This window comes from Leopardus geoffroyi, chromosome A1, assembly GCF_018350155.1.
Source record: "Leopardus geoffroyi isolate Oge1 chromosome A1, O.geoffroyi_Oge1_pat1.0, whole genome shotgun sequence".
In the NCBI taxonomy this organism is placed as follows: Eukaryota; Metazoa; Chordata; class Mammalia; order Carnivora; family Felidae; genus Leopardus; species Leopardus geoffroyi.
This window is the reverse complement of record NC_059326.1, coordinates 145580277-145598924: the sequence shown is the minus strand read 5'-3', so window position 1 is coordinate 145598924 and position 18648 is coordinate 145580277. Positions and strand designations below refer to the sequence as shown.

The following is an 18648-nucleotide window of genomic DNA, read 5'->3' as shown; positions in this document are numbered from 1 at the left end:
CAAAATAAATAAATATTAAAAAAAAAAAAAGGATTGGGGCACCTGGGTGGCGCAGTCGGTTAGGCGTCCGACTTCAGCCAGGTCACGATCTCGCGGTCCGTGAGTTCGAGCCCCGCGTCGGGCTCTGGGCTGATGGCTCAGAGCCTGGAGCCTGTTTCCGATTCTGTGTCTCCCTCTCTCTCTCTGCCTCTCCCCCGTTCATGCTCTGTCTCTCTCTGTCCCAAAAATAAATAAACGTTGAAAAAAAAAAAAGGATTAATGATGCTTAAATGAGTGCTTATACTAGCTACTCTGACAAGAGTGCCAATCTCTCCAGCTTCTGCTGACCATTTCCACTGCAGATGATTTGGGAAATATAGCTTTGCCTCCCACATACACATATGACAATAATAACTTAATGAATTATGATGTGGGTTCTTTTCCCTAACCCTTTATCATCAATGTGCCCAGTCACAGCTCTTACCCTCACGATCAAAGACATACAAAAGTTAGTTTTATGATCTTTTATGCAAAAAAAATTTTTTTTGACCTAATCATAAAATATATTCAAAATATTATTGTGACTCTAACTATTTCAAAACCAAATGGAAACTTCAGAAATTCCAGTGAAACCATTAAACTGACATCATCAAATAAATTTAAAAAATCATGTCATAGAAGTAGAGCTTAAATGTTACAGTTCTTTAAAGAACTTTGTGATTTGTTTTTTAAATTTTAGAGCATGCACAAACTGGGGAGAGGGGGGGAGAGAGAGAGAGAGAGAGAGAAAGAGAGAGAGAGAGATTCCCAAGCAAGCTCCATGCTCAGTGCAGAGCCCAACGTGGGGCTCGATCCCATGACCCTCAGATCATGACCAAGCTGAAATCAAGGGTCAGACATTCAAATGACTGAGCCACCCAGGTACCCCTGGACTTTGTGATTTTGAATCTATCTATTTATGAAAACCAAAGACCTGGGGCGCCTGGGTGGCTCAGTCGGTTAAGCGTTGGACTTCAGCTCAGGTCACGATCTCGCGGTCCATGAGTTCGAGCCCCACGTCGGGCTCTGGGCTGATAGCTCAGAGCCTGGAGCCTGCTTCCGGTTCTGTGTCCCCCTCTCTCTCTGCCCCTCCCCCGTTCATGCTCTGTCTCTGTCTCAAAAATAAATACACGTTAAAAAAAAAATTAAAAAAAAAAAAAGAAAACCAAAGACCTGAAACTTTAACTTAACATAAAATCGTGGGCATAAGTAAATATTTAGTTAAGCTCATGAAACACATTATAATGTGCCTTCATGTTCAGTTGCAGGTATCTTCAATCAGAAACTTTAAATCATGCTAAGAGGGTCTATTTTTTCTGTCTGGCCTCAGTCAGATATGACATAAGCATACTCAATCAACAACTCCCTAGTTTTAGACCTAAGATATTCGATAGCACCAATTTTAACATGCTTAGAAATCTCATTAATCACACTGAGGCTGAGAAGCTCAGTAAAATCCCTTGCATACTTGAAAAATTGAAGTAGAAGCTGAAATAATTTCAGCGGCAACCTACAAAGTAAGCATGGTAAATTAAGGTCATTTATTTAACAAGTGTTTATAGAGCGCCTACTGTGTGCCTCTATCTCCTGGAATGACAATACACATCTGAGCTGAAGGAATATTCTGTCAGCAACCTAGAATGTCAATGACAAAAGAAGAAGAGACATTGGATGAAAAATAGAATAATTAAAAAGTACAATCTTTAGCAACTGCCAGTAGCATTTAATTTAACAATTTTCATATAAAATCTCTCAATTGAATAATAACCTACATGTCAAGTAATCTATATATTACTCAAAATGTGTGGCTCTCTAAATTAAATTTCTCAGGGCTATTAGTTTTCATGAATCAAATAACAGCATGAGATATTTCACCGGCACCACCTAACTCTAGCACAAGCACGCAGAAGTCACCTTTATCCTATTGTGCATGGTTTCACTAAAATTTCATAACTCCTAAAATGAAGATTACAGAGAGTATACATTATTTACAGTAAGTTGAATAATAATGTTCTGAACGTGGTCACTAGAAATAAAAAGGAAAGGGTGTATTATTCACAATGAAATCTGTCATTATTCAATATACTGTCTTCAAGAGAGGTTTGAAGGATATAAAATTCATGTCATACTCCACAGTAAGGCAGAGATGATGCTCCACCAAAGGGGAAAATTCATTTTTGCTTCAGTGAGAAAATTATATTGTGATATGAAATGAGTGTTAATTGTTCATGTACATTCATACCAGAAACTATGCTGCCTAATTCTGTAATTTTTATTTATTCCTCTGTACATTTCTATCATTTTGTGTCTTTATTAATCTCAGGAAACCTAAAAAAATATTCCAAAAATACAGATTATGGAAACTTCTCTTTACTTACATACGACATCAGTTAACCTACATGTTTCCTAAATTTTGGTTACTGCATCATGCAGTAAAAAATGAGCTAAAGAGTTTGAGTCTCAACCCCATAATTTTCTATGTACCTTTGAATAAATCATTTAACCCCTCCGAGCACTCAGTTTTTATGCATGTGCACAAGGATAATACCAGCTCCCATTTTACAATGTTATTGTGAGGATCAAGATACACAATACACCTAGCATTATTTTTTTAATGTTTTTATTTATTTATTTATTTATTTATTTATTTATTTATAGCCCAATGCAGGGCTCAATCTCACTAACCACCATGAGATCATGACCTGAGCGGAAATCAAGAGTCAGAAGCTTAACCAACTAAGCCACCCAGGTGCCCCAACACAGCTAGCATTATTGAAAGGTACTACATGCCAAGCCCCATTTCATGTATCAGCTTACAAACCTCAAAACTCTATGAAGTAGGTATTACTACTATGATTATTATTATCTCAAAAAAAATTTTTTTTTGGATGACAGAAAAAAAAAAGTTAGATAACTGCAGTTCGTTAGTAGCAGAGCTAGGAATCAGAACCAATGCTTTCTGGCTCCAGACCCTGCACTTTTACCGCTACACTCTGTCGCTACCCAGGAGCTCTGTGCAAACCATAAAGCAATGCACACATATTGGTTATGCTGTTGTAGTTGTCACTAGTGGTCTCCACTAACACTGCCCAACCTAGGAGTATCTAGAATTTTGCCTTTCCTGGGTTTCTTACTAGGCTGTCCTGCTCTTTCACTCATCACTGCATGGACAAATCCCAAGTCCAGCCAAGATCTCTCTTAATCACTCCAGCTCAAGATAATCTCTGCTCTCTGAGCCCTGGTAGCAGTTTTCCTCCAGCTTTACTGAGATATAATGGACATATAAAATTGTGTAACTTTAAGGTATACAACATGACTTAATATATGTATATATTAGGAAATGTTTACCACAAAAGGTTAGTTATCACATCCATCACCTCGCATAGTTAACCATTTGTATGTGTGTGGTTAGAACATTTAGAATGTACTCTCTTAGTTAACTTTCAGGTGTACAATAAAATATTGTTAATGATAGACACCGTGCTGTATATTAGATCCCCAGAACTACTTATCTTATAAATGAAAATCTGTACCCTTGAGCCAACATTTCCTCATTTTCCCTACTGCCCAGCCCCTGGCAACCACCGATCTACTCTTCGTGGTGGCAATTTTTACCTCTATTATGGCTACTAAATTATTGTCCCTGTTAGTGAATTTCAGACCTGTCTTGTTTCCCTCACTAGACCATATGCTCCTTGAGGGCATCATCCATCTCTGATTTCCTTTATTCATCTCTGTATTCCACAGACACCTTCATGCCTTGTGCACAAATATTTTTGAATGGTTGGATAGATGAACATTCAACATTATTTCTACAGCAATTAGCACAATTACGACTAAGAATAAAGACTGAACAATCATGATAAAAAATCACAATTTATATTAAAAAAAACATGCTTGGGGGCACCTGGCCAGCTCAGTCAGTTCAGCGTCCAACTCATGATTTCCACTCAGGTCATGATCTCACGGTCATGAAATTGAGCCTTGCATGGGGCTCTGCACTGAGTATGGGGCCTGTTTGGGATTCTCTCTTTCTCTCTCTGCCCCTCCCCCACGTGCCTCTCTTTCTCTCTCAAATTAATTAATTAATTAATTAAAAAACATGATTATATAAATCTATAGTATTAAGTAGATTCAGATAGAGTGGATGTTTTATTTTTCAGTATCCAAACATACTTCCAACTTGGGAGAGAAATTCCAAAATAAGTAGAAGGCAGAGCCCTACTTCTCACCACTAAAGCCAAAGGAAGGCAGACATTCCTGTCATTCTAATGCATTCATAAGTTCTATCTTTCCAAGAAATCCTTTTTTGTTTATCATGGTCAGCTCCAATTATTTGCAACCAAGTATACCTAATAAATATAGCCCAGACAAATGGTTTAAAAGACTTGCTTAATCATTATGTATTTTTAAAATTACCAGTGCAAATTTTTTAAATGTTATATATTTGTCTAGTAATTTGAGTAGAAAACAAATATAAGATATCTTTCAATTACATGAGAAAGTGTATGTATGTTGCAATCTATTTTTATGAGAAATATGGCCAACAGGACAAAAAGGAGTAATTTTTTAATGTTTGTTTGTTTATTTATTTATTTTTATGAAGTTTTTTAATATTTACTTTTGAGAGAGAGAGAGAGAGAGAGACACACACACACAGGGCGAGCAAGGGAGGGGCGGAGAGAGAGGGAGACACAGAATCTGAAGCAGGCTCCAGGCTCTGAGCTATTAGCTCAGAGCCTGACATGGCGCTCGAACCCATGAACCACAAGATCATGACCTGAGCTGAAGTTGAATGCTCAACCAAAGGAGCCACTGAGGCACCCCTAATGTTTATTTATTTTTGAGAGAGAGAGAGAGAGAGAGAGAGAGAGAGAGACAGAATCCGAAACAGGCTCCAGGCTCTAAGCTGTCAGCACAGAGCTTGACACAGGGCTCGAACTCATTAACTGTTAAATGGTGCCCTGAGCTGAAGTAGGACACTTATTGAGGTAGGACACTATTGAGCCACTCAGAAGCCCCCAAAAGTACTGATTTTGAGTCACCATAAACAGTCCACATATTGCATTAAAAACTAGTAATAATGCAAGTGATGCTATAATCTCTCATTTAAATTAAGTTAAATACTTACCTAGTGGAAGTACATACAAAACCTTCTTGAGGAATCTCTTAATCAGAAATTGTCCCAAGGGAAGCAACGTTGGGTCCACAACATACCCAAGATACTGATTTTGAATTGATACCTACCTATTCATCAGCACTCCAAGGACCAAATCACCAGATGAATATCTATGAGGTTAGGTCTACTAGTTCTGAAACAGAAGGCACTCTACCCAAAGTTGTCTGAGGCTTTGATTCCAACCTCATAGTCCGGCATCCCAGTACTCAGCATTTTGGACTCCTGGCTCTCTTCAAACCTCGGTACCTCCAGCACTTGGACCTACTATGCCGTATAGAAGTACCTTGAGTATCCATCTAACTTGATCCTCTCCCTACAGAAAAGGCAGTCTCCACCTTCTTAGCATAGCACCTAATATATGGATTTAAAGAACTCTGCTTTGATGACTTTAAAGAAGGAGGAAAGCAATAACCTAGCTTTAAATTGAACAGTGGTATTTTTTCACCAGATTTAGAAAATAGGCAAATGAGTTTTTGTGCTGTGCATACAGTATGCACTCATGTATGTTTTTAAAGGCTGTTTCACATAGGACCCATTTGCCAAGAGTAAGCAAAGAAATGTTTCTTCTTTATGGAGCACAACACAAGCATCCACCTGTCTAGGAAAGCTAAAACATAGTCTCTCACAGGTAAGAAAATAAACTTACCTTTTCATGTCTTCTTTTCATCTCTGGATCCACTTAAAATCTGTTGCTTTTTGTGAATGTGGTGTTTTGTACTAACACAAGTTAGAATGAACCTTTTGGCTAATTAGCTCTCCCTGTAGTTTTGTTTCACATTTCTCTCACATTTTTTTCTTTAATACATTCTTAAACCAGGGCTTGGTTTTTCAATGGGATTCTATTCCCATCATATGTCCTAAGCCAGCATCTTAACTCCCCATATTGTTTCAAGCATTTACATGGTTCAACAAATAATTCTTGTTAAACATCCTCTATTGTTTGGATTTTTCAATTTGAATATCTTTGTATGAGTTAAATAGTTTTTCATTATTTCTTAATAACTTTCACTGTTTGCTCTTTAAATTTCATTTCAATCCCTAGAATCTCTTTTCAACTTACTAAAATTCATGTTCCATTCCATTATCATGGCTGTGGCTAGATTTACTAACTTATATAAATACATGAACTTCCTTAAAGATTCTCTGCAATCAAATAAGACTCTAAATTATCTGTCAAATCATTTTCTAGTTTCTGCTTATTGTAAATAATTAATTAGAATCATTTTTGCCTCGATCTTTAAATACCTCTCTAATCCAACTTTTCTTTACTGTTCAACAAGCTGCCTTAGCTCTCACTGTGCTGGCAACCCCTTCCAACCCATTATCTCTGTCATAATTTGACCTCAACATATCTTTAAAAACATTTCTTCCACAGCTCATCCTAAGGAAACCTGTACTTCAAACTGGCCTCTCACTGTTCCCCAAATATGCCATCCTCTCTCCAGCTCGGTAGCTTGGCACTCACCCTCCTCATCTTCTCCAATGTTTTTTCCAGCCTCTTCAGAAAAACCAACCTGTTACCTTCCCTTCCAAGCTGTTGGACGGAGCTGTGGATATTTTACTTTTATTCCCCAACGTCCTCCAACTCCATCTTTCTGTTTTCCTGCTATTCTCTTCTATGGAATGCATAGAAGGCTATTCTCTTCTGTGGAATGCATTCCAAAGATGACTTCTTGTTCCAGACCATGAACAAGCCTCTTACTCTTCTTCTTTGATGATTTACACACTGCTCTAAGTCCAAACTTTCCATTATTCTCCCTTTATTCTGGCCTTTATCATGGTTTGGTTCATACTGCCTTTGAGAGTGAATCATTCTTTGGCTATTCCTTTCTCCCTGTTTCTCAATAAGCATCCTTTAGGCGTATAACAAGTAGACAAATCTTCCACATGAAATATCTGGGTTACATTTTTAATTCTATACACTTACTCCCTGGGCCAATAATAGAATGGATCTCCAGAAAGAACAGACATTCAGTTGCTGAATGGAAGAAATGTTTCCTTCCCTATTCAAAAGCAGCCCTACTGACTAATTAAAGAAATATGTCAAAACAGTTCCCAAGAAGAACCCATATGTCAGCCAAAGAATTAAATATTTTGAAAATGAGAAGAACCACTTGGTCTATTTTTCAATAGAGATTGAGAACAAAGGAAAAGAAGAAAGACAGAGCAGGAATAAATCAGAATTCAAGCTGAAATAAATATAGAAATCTCTAGTTGTAATGAAAAGGAAAACTATGTAAGCTTAGGACTCTGGTGAAGCCCTAAGACATTATGTACATGCCTAAGGTTTTCACTACATTTCTAACACTTGCCATAAGCTTTTGACCAAAACTAAGCCCTCCAAAAGGAAAAATGGGACACAAAAAGGTCCTGAAATGATGGGCAATAGACAAAGCCTTCTGCATGATACAAATACTTCTCTACCACAACGTGCTTCAAAAATAGTGGTGGCGGGGGGAGGGGAGCGCCTGGGTGGCTCAGTAGGTTAAGCATCTGACATCATGGCTCAGGCCATGATCTCATGGTTTGTGAGTTTGAGCCCCACGTCGGGCTCTGTGCTGACAGCTCGGAGCCTGGAGCCTGTTTCAGATTCTGTGTCTCCTTCTCTCTCTGCCCCTCCCCAACTTGTGCTCTGTCTCTCTATGTCTCTCAAAAAATAAATAAACATTAAAAAAAATAGTGGTTGGGGGGGCCGTTAGTGAGCACTTGAAAATGTCAGTGTTTTTCTAAGAATGGGCTTCATAAACTGCCAAGCACTATTTGAATGTAGAGTATTTATTATTACTACACAGAAGGGCAGTTACCTCTCACCCACTGCTGGGTAACAAATGTATTAAGTGTGTTCCCCTGCCCCCTCCAAACTTAAAATTGGAAAAGGAGTTAGAAAAAGAAGAATACTGGGAAGGACTTAGTTCTTCTCTTAAACCCATGTTACCCCCTAGGGAACTGGGATCCTAAATGCACAAGTAGTAGGAATGAGACGTGCTCACTCAGCAGCAGAATGTGTCATAATTTGGCTGTCTGCCTTCAAGGAGCAAATAAAAAATATGTGTTTAAAGAAGCAGGGCAGCTGCCCAGCGAGTTTGGATGCCCACCCCTTGAGTACTCAGGACTCTTTTTTCCTTAGTCAACCACTCATGCAGTCTCTGAGACGCATCAGACTAAAGAGTAACGATACGTAGTTGTTTTGGGTCCTGAAGTTCCTGGAGACAACAGCATCACTCTCTTCCTTATAACCCTCCAGAGCAGTTCAAATAAGACCCCATCACAAGGTTTCCATCTTTGGGTTGTATGCAGAAATGGTTAGAAATTCTTCATCATTGGTTCATTCAATAATACTTACTGATACTATATCACAGTTGATACTGTGGGTATCAAAATGAGTAAGAGAAATAACAAATGTCATATATGTATTACACACATGCGCACACACACACACACACACACACACACACACACACACCACACTGCTATGAATAAAGCTTATCACTTTGTAGGTTGTAGATGCTCACTATCAATTTCCTTCCTCCCTCTTTTTACCTTACAGCTCCACCTTCTAACTTATTATTTTACAGGGGACAAGCAAACAAATAGTTCTGTTACAGTGAAACTTGTGATATTATATATGATATGATGTGAAATGATATGACAATAAATGACCAGAGCAAGTGCCATGTTAGCTGAGTCCTAGGCAATAGTTGGCATGGTGGTCATTGGCCAGTACAGAGGAATAAGAAGTATTCCCATTCACAATTCAATGTGTCTGCATTTCAAGAAACACAATAAATATTTCTTCTGGAATCTAAACCATAAAAGAAAAGGTCTTATCAATTTAAATGGGAACTATTACTACTAACTGCTTTACCTAAAAAACAAAACAAAACACCAAAAAGAAATATCAGAAGAAAATGCAGATCAGAGCAGAGAAACCAATTTTTACTAACAATCAAATAGAAAAGAAATTCTAAATATCTGTGAAAAACAAGGCTAAGTGAACTATTTCTGAAGCAACAAAAAGACCCCTGAGCAAGAAATTTTATAATCATCCTCTTTCTAGGTCGGAACTCTCTCAGAATGAGACAAAGAAAAATCTGGACCTGGAATATGAGGAATACATTAGGAATCCATTCACCACACTAACAGACATTTGTTTAACAAACAGATGGAGGGCCAGAGTAATCAGATATAACAGGAAATGGGAATGGAATAAGGGGAACACATGAAAAATTATGACTCTAGAATAAAGGGCGAAACATTTTTAGAATGTCCATTAGGTTACGTTAGCAGAAAAGAGAAAAGAAATTCCTAGAATATGATAAAAGAAAGAATCATTTTTCATGTTTCTCTACAGGAAAAAAATCAAGTATGCTTTGAAAAATTAAATTTGATATTTTAATGTACCTGAATAAACACTAAATAAATTCTGGAATTTAAAAATTCCTAGGGCTCATTCCACACAACACAGAACGGGGAGGAAGGAACAAGGAATCCTGCTGTATAAAACAAATGACTTGTTTTGGCTTTCTTTCATTAAGCATACATAAAGGGTGTCTTAAAAGTATATAGGTAGGATCCAAGAGAGTTAGTGGGGTTTTTGTTTGTTTGTTTGTTTGTTTTTGCAGAAAAAGAAAACCATCATAAAGAAAAGATCCTGGGAAGTACACAAATTTCATTAAAATATAATCGGACTTGCAGGAACAATTACTGTGCTGTACTGTAAGGGGAGCTGTTGGCACATAAGAGCAAAGTGCACATATGAGCTCATCCACCGGCCTCGGCAAGACCCACTTCCAGCTAGAAGCAGTCATGTTTCAACACCTCCGATTCCCTAATGCTGACAAGCTAAACAACTTGTTTTGTCTCTGGGAGCTCTTCTCTGGTGATTAACTGCTTATGGTGAATACTAATTATATGAAAGTACAGTATTGAAGAAGTGGTGTCCTATTTCCTCTACCTGCAGCCTTGATATGTCTTTGAATCTAGAAAGGTACTGACTGGGTAGAGACACTGCAAACCAAAAACAAGAAAAAAATGTCCCTCCCCCGTGGTAAATGAATGTATCCCCTTCTACTTTTTAGTATAACAGAGTTCACTGACAAGAACCCTCCTTTAATGTTTGGACTCCAAACCAAATAGAATTACAACATAATAAAGTGGATGTTTTCAAGGCCTTTAATAATCATATGGATAAACCTGCAGCAAGAGTTCACAAATTAGTAACTATCAGTGTCCTCAATTCCCCATGTCCCATGTTGAAAATTTACCCCAAATTGTCAGTTCTTAGGAAGTGCACCTCAGATTAAAATCTTCTCACCAGGGAGTCTATGAGAATTTGTTCTTGTGTTTTAAATCCTAAGTGCTTGTTAAACCGCCAACACTGCAAAATTAGAGACCATTAAACAATATAAGGCAGCAAGTGATTAAATCTACCAAATACACATTCAAAGCAGCTTAAGCTACTTTTTAATTAAAAATAAAATATCACTGGCTAAATTCAGATGTCTTAGCTATCCAGAAAAAGTTAGAAGGCTGTTCAAAATGCAAAATGCTGCAGATAGGCATATAGAAAAGGAGAAATAGGGGAAAGGGTAGGCTGGGGAGGCAGAGCCTTGCAATGCAGATCCGGTTTAGGCAGAGGACAAGAAGGGGGAGTCCTCATGGCACTATGGGGGGAGGACTTCATGTGGCTGCTGATTAAATAAGCTTTATCAGCCAAGTCCTCAGAGGAGACAGGGTGTTTCACCTTCTTTGGCAAGGAGAACGAGTTGAGTAACAGCATCTCAGAAAGCTTAGGCACTGGAGATGTATAGATGGTCGAAGGAAATGTTAGTGCTATTTTTAAACATAGCTTGAACTAACTGATAAACAGTTCCTGAAATAATTATTAGCAATTGGGAAAGGAGGCGTGGGGGCTTTTGAGTTAATGGAATTGCTTACATTGAAAGAAATTTTTACTGTAAAGTTAGAAGTATATAAACATTGTAGCTTTAAGTTGTTCCTACTTGTTTAAAGAAAAGAAAAAGGGCCAGGGGGGCTTAGTCAACGTTGGGCAAGAGGCCAAGAATCTGAAGATCAGACTTAAGGCTGGGATGATATCATTCACTCTGAAGTCTTGATACTCTTTCTAAAGCATGAGAAAATTTACTGGTAAAACCTTACCTCACCCACACTTTTCTTATTTTTAACTCTATTTTTTTTCCTCTCAGGAATAATTTTCTAAATCTGCTTTCTTGCCTTACATGTAAATGTTATGAATTTACATTTAGCTTCCGACATGGTCTTACCTAAAAAGCTTGCCCTAAAGTAAAGCACAGGCACTTGGTAGCTACAGGAGTATAAAACATGATATTCATATTTAATCACTTGGCTTCCCGTTGTGGTCTCAGTCACTTCAGAATCATCCAGGGGTAGTTCTAAAGCCTCCTGAAAAAAAGAGAGAGAGAGAGAGAGAGAAACAAATGTGTTTGTCATTTAAAGAAAAAAAAAAGTACATTAACACAGATAGGGAAAAGAGGAGGTTTTCTTCTGGCAAAATAACAGTTAAACAAATATAGGACTATGAGGTAAGGAAAAGGGAGTTTCCAACATTAATGTTTAACATTTGAGTCGTGGGTAAATAGTAAAACCAGAAAACATTAGCATTAAGTAATTCCAGATTGTTTTTGAGAGACAAAGCAGCTCTGGGTAAAGAAACAGGAAGGGGGGAAAAAAGGCAAAAAGATCTATTGCAACAGCAACTCTGAAAAATCTTTACTGTACAATTTTAGCAACAAGATGATGGCTATACAAGCTACCTTCTTCCCTACCTGTGAAAGCTAAAAACATCCTAACAATTGAACAAGAGGCTGTGAAATGTCCCTAAAGATTCTATTGTACTTGCCAAAAAATGATTCATTGTGTGCTGAACAATTCCCAGTTCCATTTTGAATAAGAAAGTTATTTTGCAAGAGGTTGAGTTTGTTAGGTACATTTCAAAACCTGAGATGAGTCTGTTTTCTTTATTATTGTGCTATCGGTGGTATATTTCTACAATAAATCTTGATATTTATAACAGAATAGATGGCAAATATTAATGTCAACTTAAATACAGTTTTTGTAAGCATAGATGGCTCTAGCCAGCTCACTTCTCACTAATCATTCCTTACTGGTGGATTTTTTATTATTTGTGAGTGTTTCTGAGGAATTTATCTTAATGTTTGGAAGCAATTAATTGGACATGTTGAGTCAGAATCTGGTTCCATCCACACTCACTTATTTATTTGGACTGAAGAATTTCCTTTGAAATTAAATTAGTAAAAGGAAAGAAGCAGGTTGGTTTGGCTCATTTCTACCTCTCATTAAAACAGTAACAACAATGAACAATTGGAAAGAGTTACAGGAAAGATTTCAAACTTTATCAATAAGAAATAAGGTTTCCTGTGGAGATAAGTAAAGCCACAGACTGCTCTCCAGATCCGTATCTGCTTTACTAATTCCCCACTCACAGTCAATGCATTGGGGGAGATATTACACTGGATAAATCACAACCTAAGATACGTACAAAATAGTTTTCACTATACTCCAGTAAACACTATCAATTAAACACAATGAATTAAATAACCAGAGACAAATCACTGAAATATATATTCCAGATACAGAAAGTTAATCCAGTAGCAAGAAAGAGGTTTTTCTGTTTGTTTATTTGAACTGTCATTACGCAATGTTACCTGTACCTCCTTTTAAAGCAATTCTTCAAACCAAATTCTTTCTTTTTGGTCAAAGATTAGGTTGGTCAGCATTTATTTATAATTTCTTTTCTTTTTTATCATTATAAAGCATCATGTCTTTGTGACAAAAAAAATAATTGCAAACACTGCACAAGTACATAAAAAAAAAAAAAAGGAAATCTCCGTCACCCTAGAACTTCTATACCTCAGGTATGTAATAATTTTTAACAGATTAGTGTATACTTTTAGAATTTTTTCGCCTACAAACACATTCACACACATATACCCACTCACCCACCCCTGATTTAATCACAAGACATACACATATTCATTGATTAAATCATGGGCATCCTAGCATGTCCGCCATGTCAGTACTATAGATTTTGCTCTTTCTTTTGATGGCTTCACTGTATTCCAGTACATGACTGTGCCATAGTTTGTTCAGTCATTTGTTTTAGTATGTCCATATTGCTAGATATTTTAGGCTGATTATAATTTTCTGCTACTACACCTAATAATTCAATACATATTTTAGCACACATATCCTTTTATACCTCTTTTTTCTGTGGTACAGATTCCGAAAGGGGGCATTATTTTAAGAAAGGGTATGTGCATTTTAAATTTCAATACATACTGCCAATCTATCCCCAGAAAAAAAAGGCTGTATCAATTTATATTCCCAGCAAGAATGTAGGAGAATGTCTTTTCCATATCCCATAAGTACTTGAACATTATTTGTTATTAATTTTGCCTATGTGATGAATTTTTATTTTTTTTATTTTGTGAGAGAGAGAGAACGTGTGAAAGCAACCAGAGAGAATCTTAAGCAGGCTCTCCACACTCAGTGCAGAGCCTGACGTGGGGCTCGATCTCACAAACCATGAGATCATGACCTGAGCCGAAATCAAGAGTCAGACACTCCACTGACTTAGCCACCCAGGGGCCCCTGATGAATTTTTAAATATCACTTTTTGGTTGTAAATTCTAGTTTCTTGATTACTAGTGAAAGTGAACATCTATTCATATGGTTATTGGCAATTTGCATTCTTCTTTGATTGCCCTGCTCTTATCCTTTTGCCTATTTTTCTGATATCTGGTTTGCATCTTTCTTATAAAATTATATATACTCTTTGTATATTAGAAATAACATTATTGGATATAGATATATCTCTCTGCATCATAGAAAAAACAAAGGTGTGCAAGGATACGTATGATATGTATAAGTACGTATATAAATACGTACATATAACATTTTCATTCAGCTTTCTTTTTAACCTTGTTTCTTATATATTTTATCCTGAAGATTTTTTTTTACTTTTATGTAGTAGAATCTGTACATTTTCTCTTTGCAGCTTCTGAGTTATCTGTCTTCATTAAAAGGCTGCCTACTTAGGCAAACCATAAGAGCCTCTTAAATACAGAGAACAAATTGAGGGTTGATAAGGGTGGGGAGGGAGGTGGGTTAAACAGGTGATGGGCATTAAGGAGGGCACTCTTTAGGATGAGCACTGGGTATCATATGTAAGAGATGAATCACTGGGTTCTACTCCTAAAACCAAGGCTACACTGTATGTTAACTAACTTGGCAATTAAAAAAGAAAGGCCTCCTACTTCACCCCCACCTCACTCTCAAAAATTATAAAAATGTTAAATTTTATTCTGCATACAAATACATGTTTTTAAATTTCATTTAGATCATTAATCCATCTGAATTGTGTTTTCGTGTATGGTGTGAGGTAAGGATTTTTTCCAGATGATTTCTAATAGTGCATTCTTTCCCCCATTGTTTTTCAATGCTACTTTTACTATAAATTAAATGTGCGTGTGTGTGTGTGTGTGTGTGTGTGTGTGTGTGTGTGTGTGTGTTTATTCCCTATTCTTCTGTATTGAACTATTTCTCGTCTTAGACCATCATTGTCCAATTCTTAAACAAATACTGAATTGGGTTACTAATTTCTACATAAAACTTCAGATACAGACTGTCTGAGACTCAGTCCTGCTAGGGAGGATGAAATTCCTAGAAAGAAGTTTCCTTCACCTAAATTCAAATTCATCACTCAGGTATGCGCTGGGGCTGATGCCAGATACATGCCAGTAGTAATCAATTGGGCATAAATCCAGTTTCTCTGGAACAGTTAGGAGACCCAAGGAATAAGAGAGAGGGGACAGAACACACTTTCTGAAGAGCCATGAGAATTCTCACTGTAACCACTATTCTCATCAGCAGGATACCTCTGTGGGGATTGAAAGCTTGAGCACTCTCCTCATTGGGAGTGCTGCTATGTCTCCCAGTGCTGCTCTAGCTGCTCTGGGCAGCTAGCTATGGGCAAAGACATTTTTGTATCCTTAACTCATATTAAATGAATTTCAATCCTTGACCTGTGTCTGCTAGGATCCTTACATCATTCACAGTCACTGTTATGACGCCCATGCAAGTGTCATGCAATGTGGAAATCTCAGACTTCTACATCTTTTCTGCTTTCCCTTCCAAAAGTACCAAATGGTTGTAGACTACGGTTCTTGCCTTATTCATCTTGGTATTCCCAGAGACTCTAACACTGAGTTGAGAACCACAGTAAACAGTACTTTCTAATTCAGTAGCAGATCTGTTTCTTCCCATCTAAGTATTCTACAACACACTTCATAGATAATTCACCAGCAACACTATCCCCACAACAAAGTCTGAAAAGAAGTAAATGGAGGAGTAAAAATGCAAAAGATCACCAAAAAAATAATAAACAAATGGCAAGTAAAGATGTTTAACATCATTAGCCATCAGGGAAATGCAAATTAAAACTACAATGAGATATCACTGTGTATCTATCAGAATGCCTAAAATAACAAATAGTGATACCTTCTAATGATGGTGGAGATGCAGAGAAACTAGATCTTTCATACACTGCTGCTTAGAGTATAAAATCATATGGCAATTTCTTATGAAACTAAACATATAACTACCATACGACCCACCAATGTACTCATGAGCATTTATCTCAGAGCAATAAAAAAAACCTGTACACGAATGTTCATAGCAGTTTTACTCACAACAGCCCAAAACTTGAAATATTTCAAAGGTCTTTCAATAGGTCATGGTTAAACAAACTGTGATACATCACACTACTCAGCAATTAAAAGAGCAAACTATTTTGTTTTTGCTTTCACTTTTTTTAAGTTTTTAAATTTTAATTCCAGTATAGTTAACATACAGTATTATATCAGTTTCGTGTGTACAAAATAGTGATTCAACAATTCTATACATTACTCACTGCTCTACATAATAAGTGTATTCTTTAATCCCATCACCTATTTCCCCCACCTCCTTCCTGGTAACCATCAGTTTGTTCTCTACAGTTAAAAGTCTATTTCTTGGTTTGCCTCTCTTTCTCTTTTTTTCCCCCCACTTTGCTCATTTGTTTTGTTTCTTAAATTCCATATATGAATGAAACCATATGGTATTTGTCTTTCTCAAACAGGCTTATTCCACTTAGCATAGAACTCTCTAGCTCTATCCATGTTGTTGCAAATGGCAAGATTTCATTCTTACGCAATCCTTATCAAACTACCAACAGCATTCTTCACAGAGCTAGAACAAACAATCCTAAAAATTTTATGCTATTACAAAAGACCCCAGAAAGCCAAGGCAACATTGAAAAAGAAAAGTAAAGATGGAGGCATCACAATTCTGGACTTCAAGTTATATTACAAAGCTGTAGGTTCAAAACAGTATGGCACCAGACAAAAATAGTAACACAGATCAATAGAACAAAAACCCAGAAATGAATACACAACTACATGGCCAGTTAATCTTCAACAGAGCAGGATATAATATCTAATGGAAAAAAGACAGTCTCTTCAACAAATGGTGCTGGGAAACCAGGACAGTCACATGCAAAATAATGAAATTGGACCACTTTCTGACATCACACACAAAAATAAACTCAAAATGGATTAAAGACCTAAATGTGAGGCATGAAACCATAAAAATCCTAGAAGAAAATAGAGGTAGTAACCTTTTTGACATCAGCCATAGCAACTTCTTTCTAGGTATGTCTCCTGAGGTAAGGGTAACAAAAGTAAAAATAAACTAATGGAACTACATCAAAATAAAAAGCTTCTGCAAAGTGATGGAAACAATCAGCAAAACCAAAAGGCAACCTACTGAATGGGAGAAGATATTTGCAAATGTTATATCTCGTAAGAGGTTAGTATCCAAAATACATAAAATACTTATAAAATTCAACTCCCAAAAACAATCTAATTAATAAATGGGCAAAAGACATGAGTAGATGTTTTTTCAAAGAAGACATACAGATGGCAGACACATGAAAAGATGCTCAACATTACTCACCATCAGGGAAACACAAATCAAAATTACAATGAGATATCACCTCATACTTGTCAGAATGGCTAAAATCAACAACACAAGAAACAGCAGGTGTTAAGGAGGAGGTGGAGAAAGGAGCATCCTCTTGTACTATTGGTGGGAATGCAGACTGGTGTAGCCATTCTGGAAAACAGTATGGAGGTTCCTCAAATAGTTAAAAATAGAACTACCCTACAAGCCAGTAATCACATTACTGGGTATTTACCCAAAGAATACAAAAACACGAATTCAAAGGGATACATGCACCCGGATGTTTATAGCAGCATTATTTACAATAGTCAAATTATGGAAGCAGACCAAGTGTCCATTGACTGATGAATGGATAAAGGAAGATGCAATGTGTGTGTAGTACACAATGGGTAGTGCAAACATTTTAACAATATTTGCTCTTCCAACCCATGAGCTGGAATGTCTTTCCATTTCTTTGTGTCCTCTTCAATTTCTTTCAACAATGTTTTATAATTTTCAGAGTACAGGTCTTTCACCTTTTTGGTAAAATTTATTCCTAGAAACTTTATTTTTGGTGCATTTGCAAATGGAATCATTTTCTTAATTTCTTTCCTCAACTTTGCTACTAATGTATAGAAATGCAACAGATTTCTGTACATTGATCTTATATCCTATGACTTTATTGAATTCATTTACCAGTTCTAATAGTTTTTTGGTGGAATCTTTAGGGTTTTCTACATATATATCACATCGTATAGAAATAGTGAAAGTTTTACTTCTTCCTTACCAATTTGGATCCCTTTTATTTCTCTTTGTTATGTAATTGCTGTGGCTAATATTTCCAATACTATGTTGAATAAAAGTGGAGAGAGTAGACATCCTTGCCTTGTTCCTGACCTTAGGGGAAAAGCTCTCAGGTGTTCCCCACTGAGCATGATGTTAGCTATGGGTTTTTCATATAAGGCCTTTATTATATTGAGGTATGTTCTCTCTAGACGTATTTTCTTAAGGGTTTCTATCACAAATGGATGTTGTACTTTGTCAAGTGCTTTTTCTGCATCTATTGAAATAATCATATAGTTTTCATCCTTTCTCTTATTGATGTGATGTATCATGTTGATTGATGTGCAAATACTGAACCACTCTTGCATCCTGGGGATAAATCCCACCCACTTGATCATGGTGAATGATTTTTCTATATATTGTTGGATCTGCTTTGTTAGTATTTTGTTGAGGATTTTTCCATCTGTGTTCATCAGAGATATTGGCCTGTAGTTCTTTTTTTTTTTTTTTGTGGTGTCTTTATCCAACTTTGGTATCAAGGTAATGCTGGCCTCATAAAATTCCTCTTCTGTTTTTATAACAGTTTGGAAGAATAGGTATTAAATCTTCTTTAAATGTTTGGTAGGATT

At 36.7% G+C, this 18648-nt stretch overlaps 1 protein-coding gene across 10 annotated transcripts in view; it reads right to left on the bottom strand.

Moving 5' to 3' along the window:
• ATG10 (autophagy related 10) overlaps window positions 1-18648 on the bottom strand; it is a 445276-nt gene that overhangs the window by 95094 nt on the left and 331534 nt on the right. For all 10 annotated transcript variants that reach the window (XM_045497134.1, XM_045497135.1, XM_045497131.1 and 7 more), the window contains one exon: window positions 11482-11620. In XM_045497134.1, coding sequence (XP_045353090.1) covers window positions 11482-11620 — 139 coding nt within the window. The remainder of the gene's footprint in view (window positions 1-11481; window positions 11621-18648) is intronic.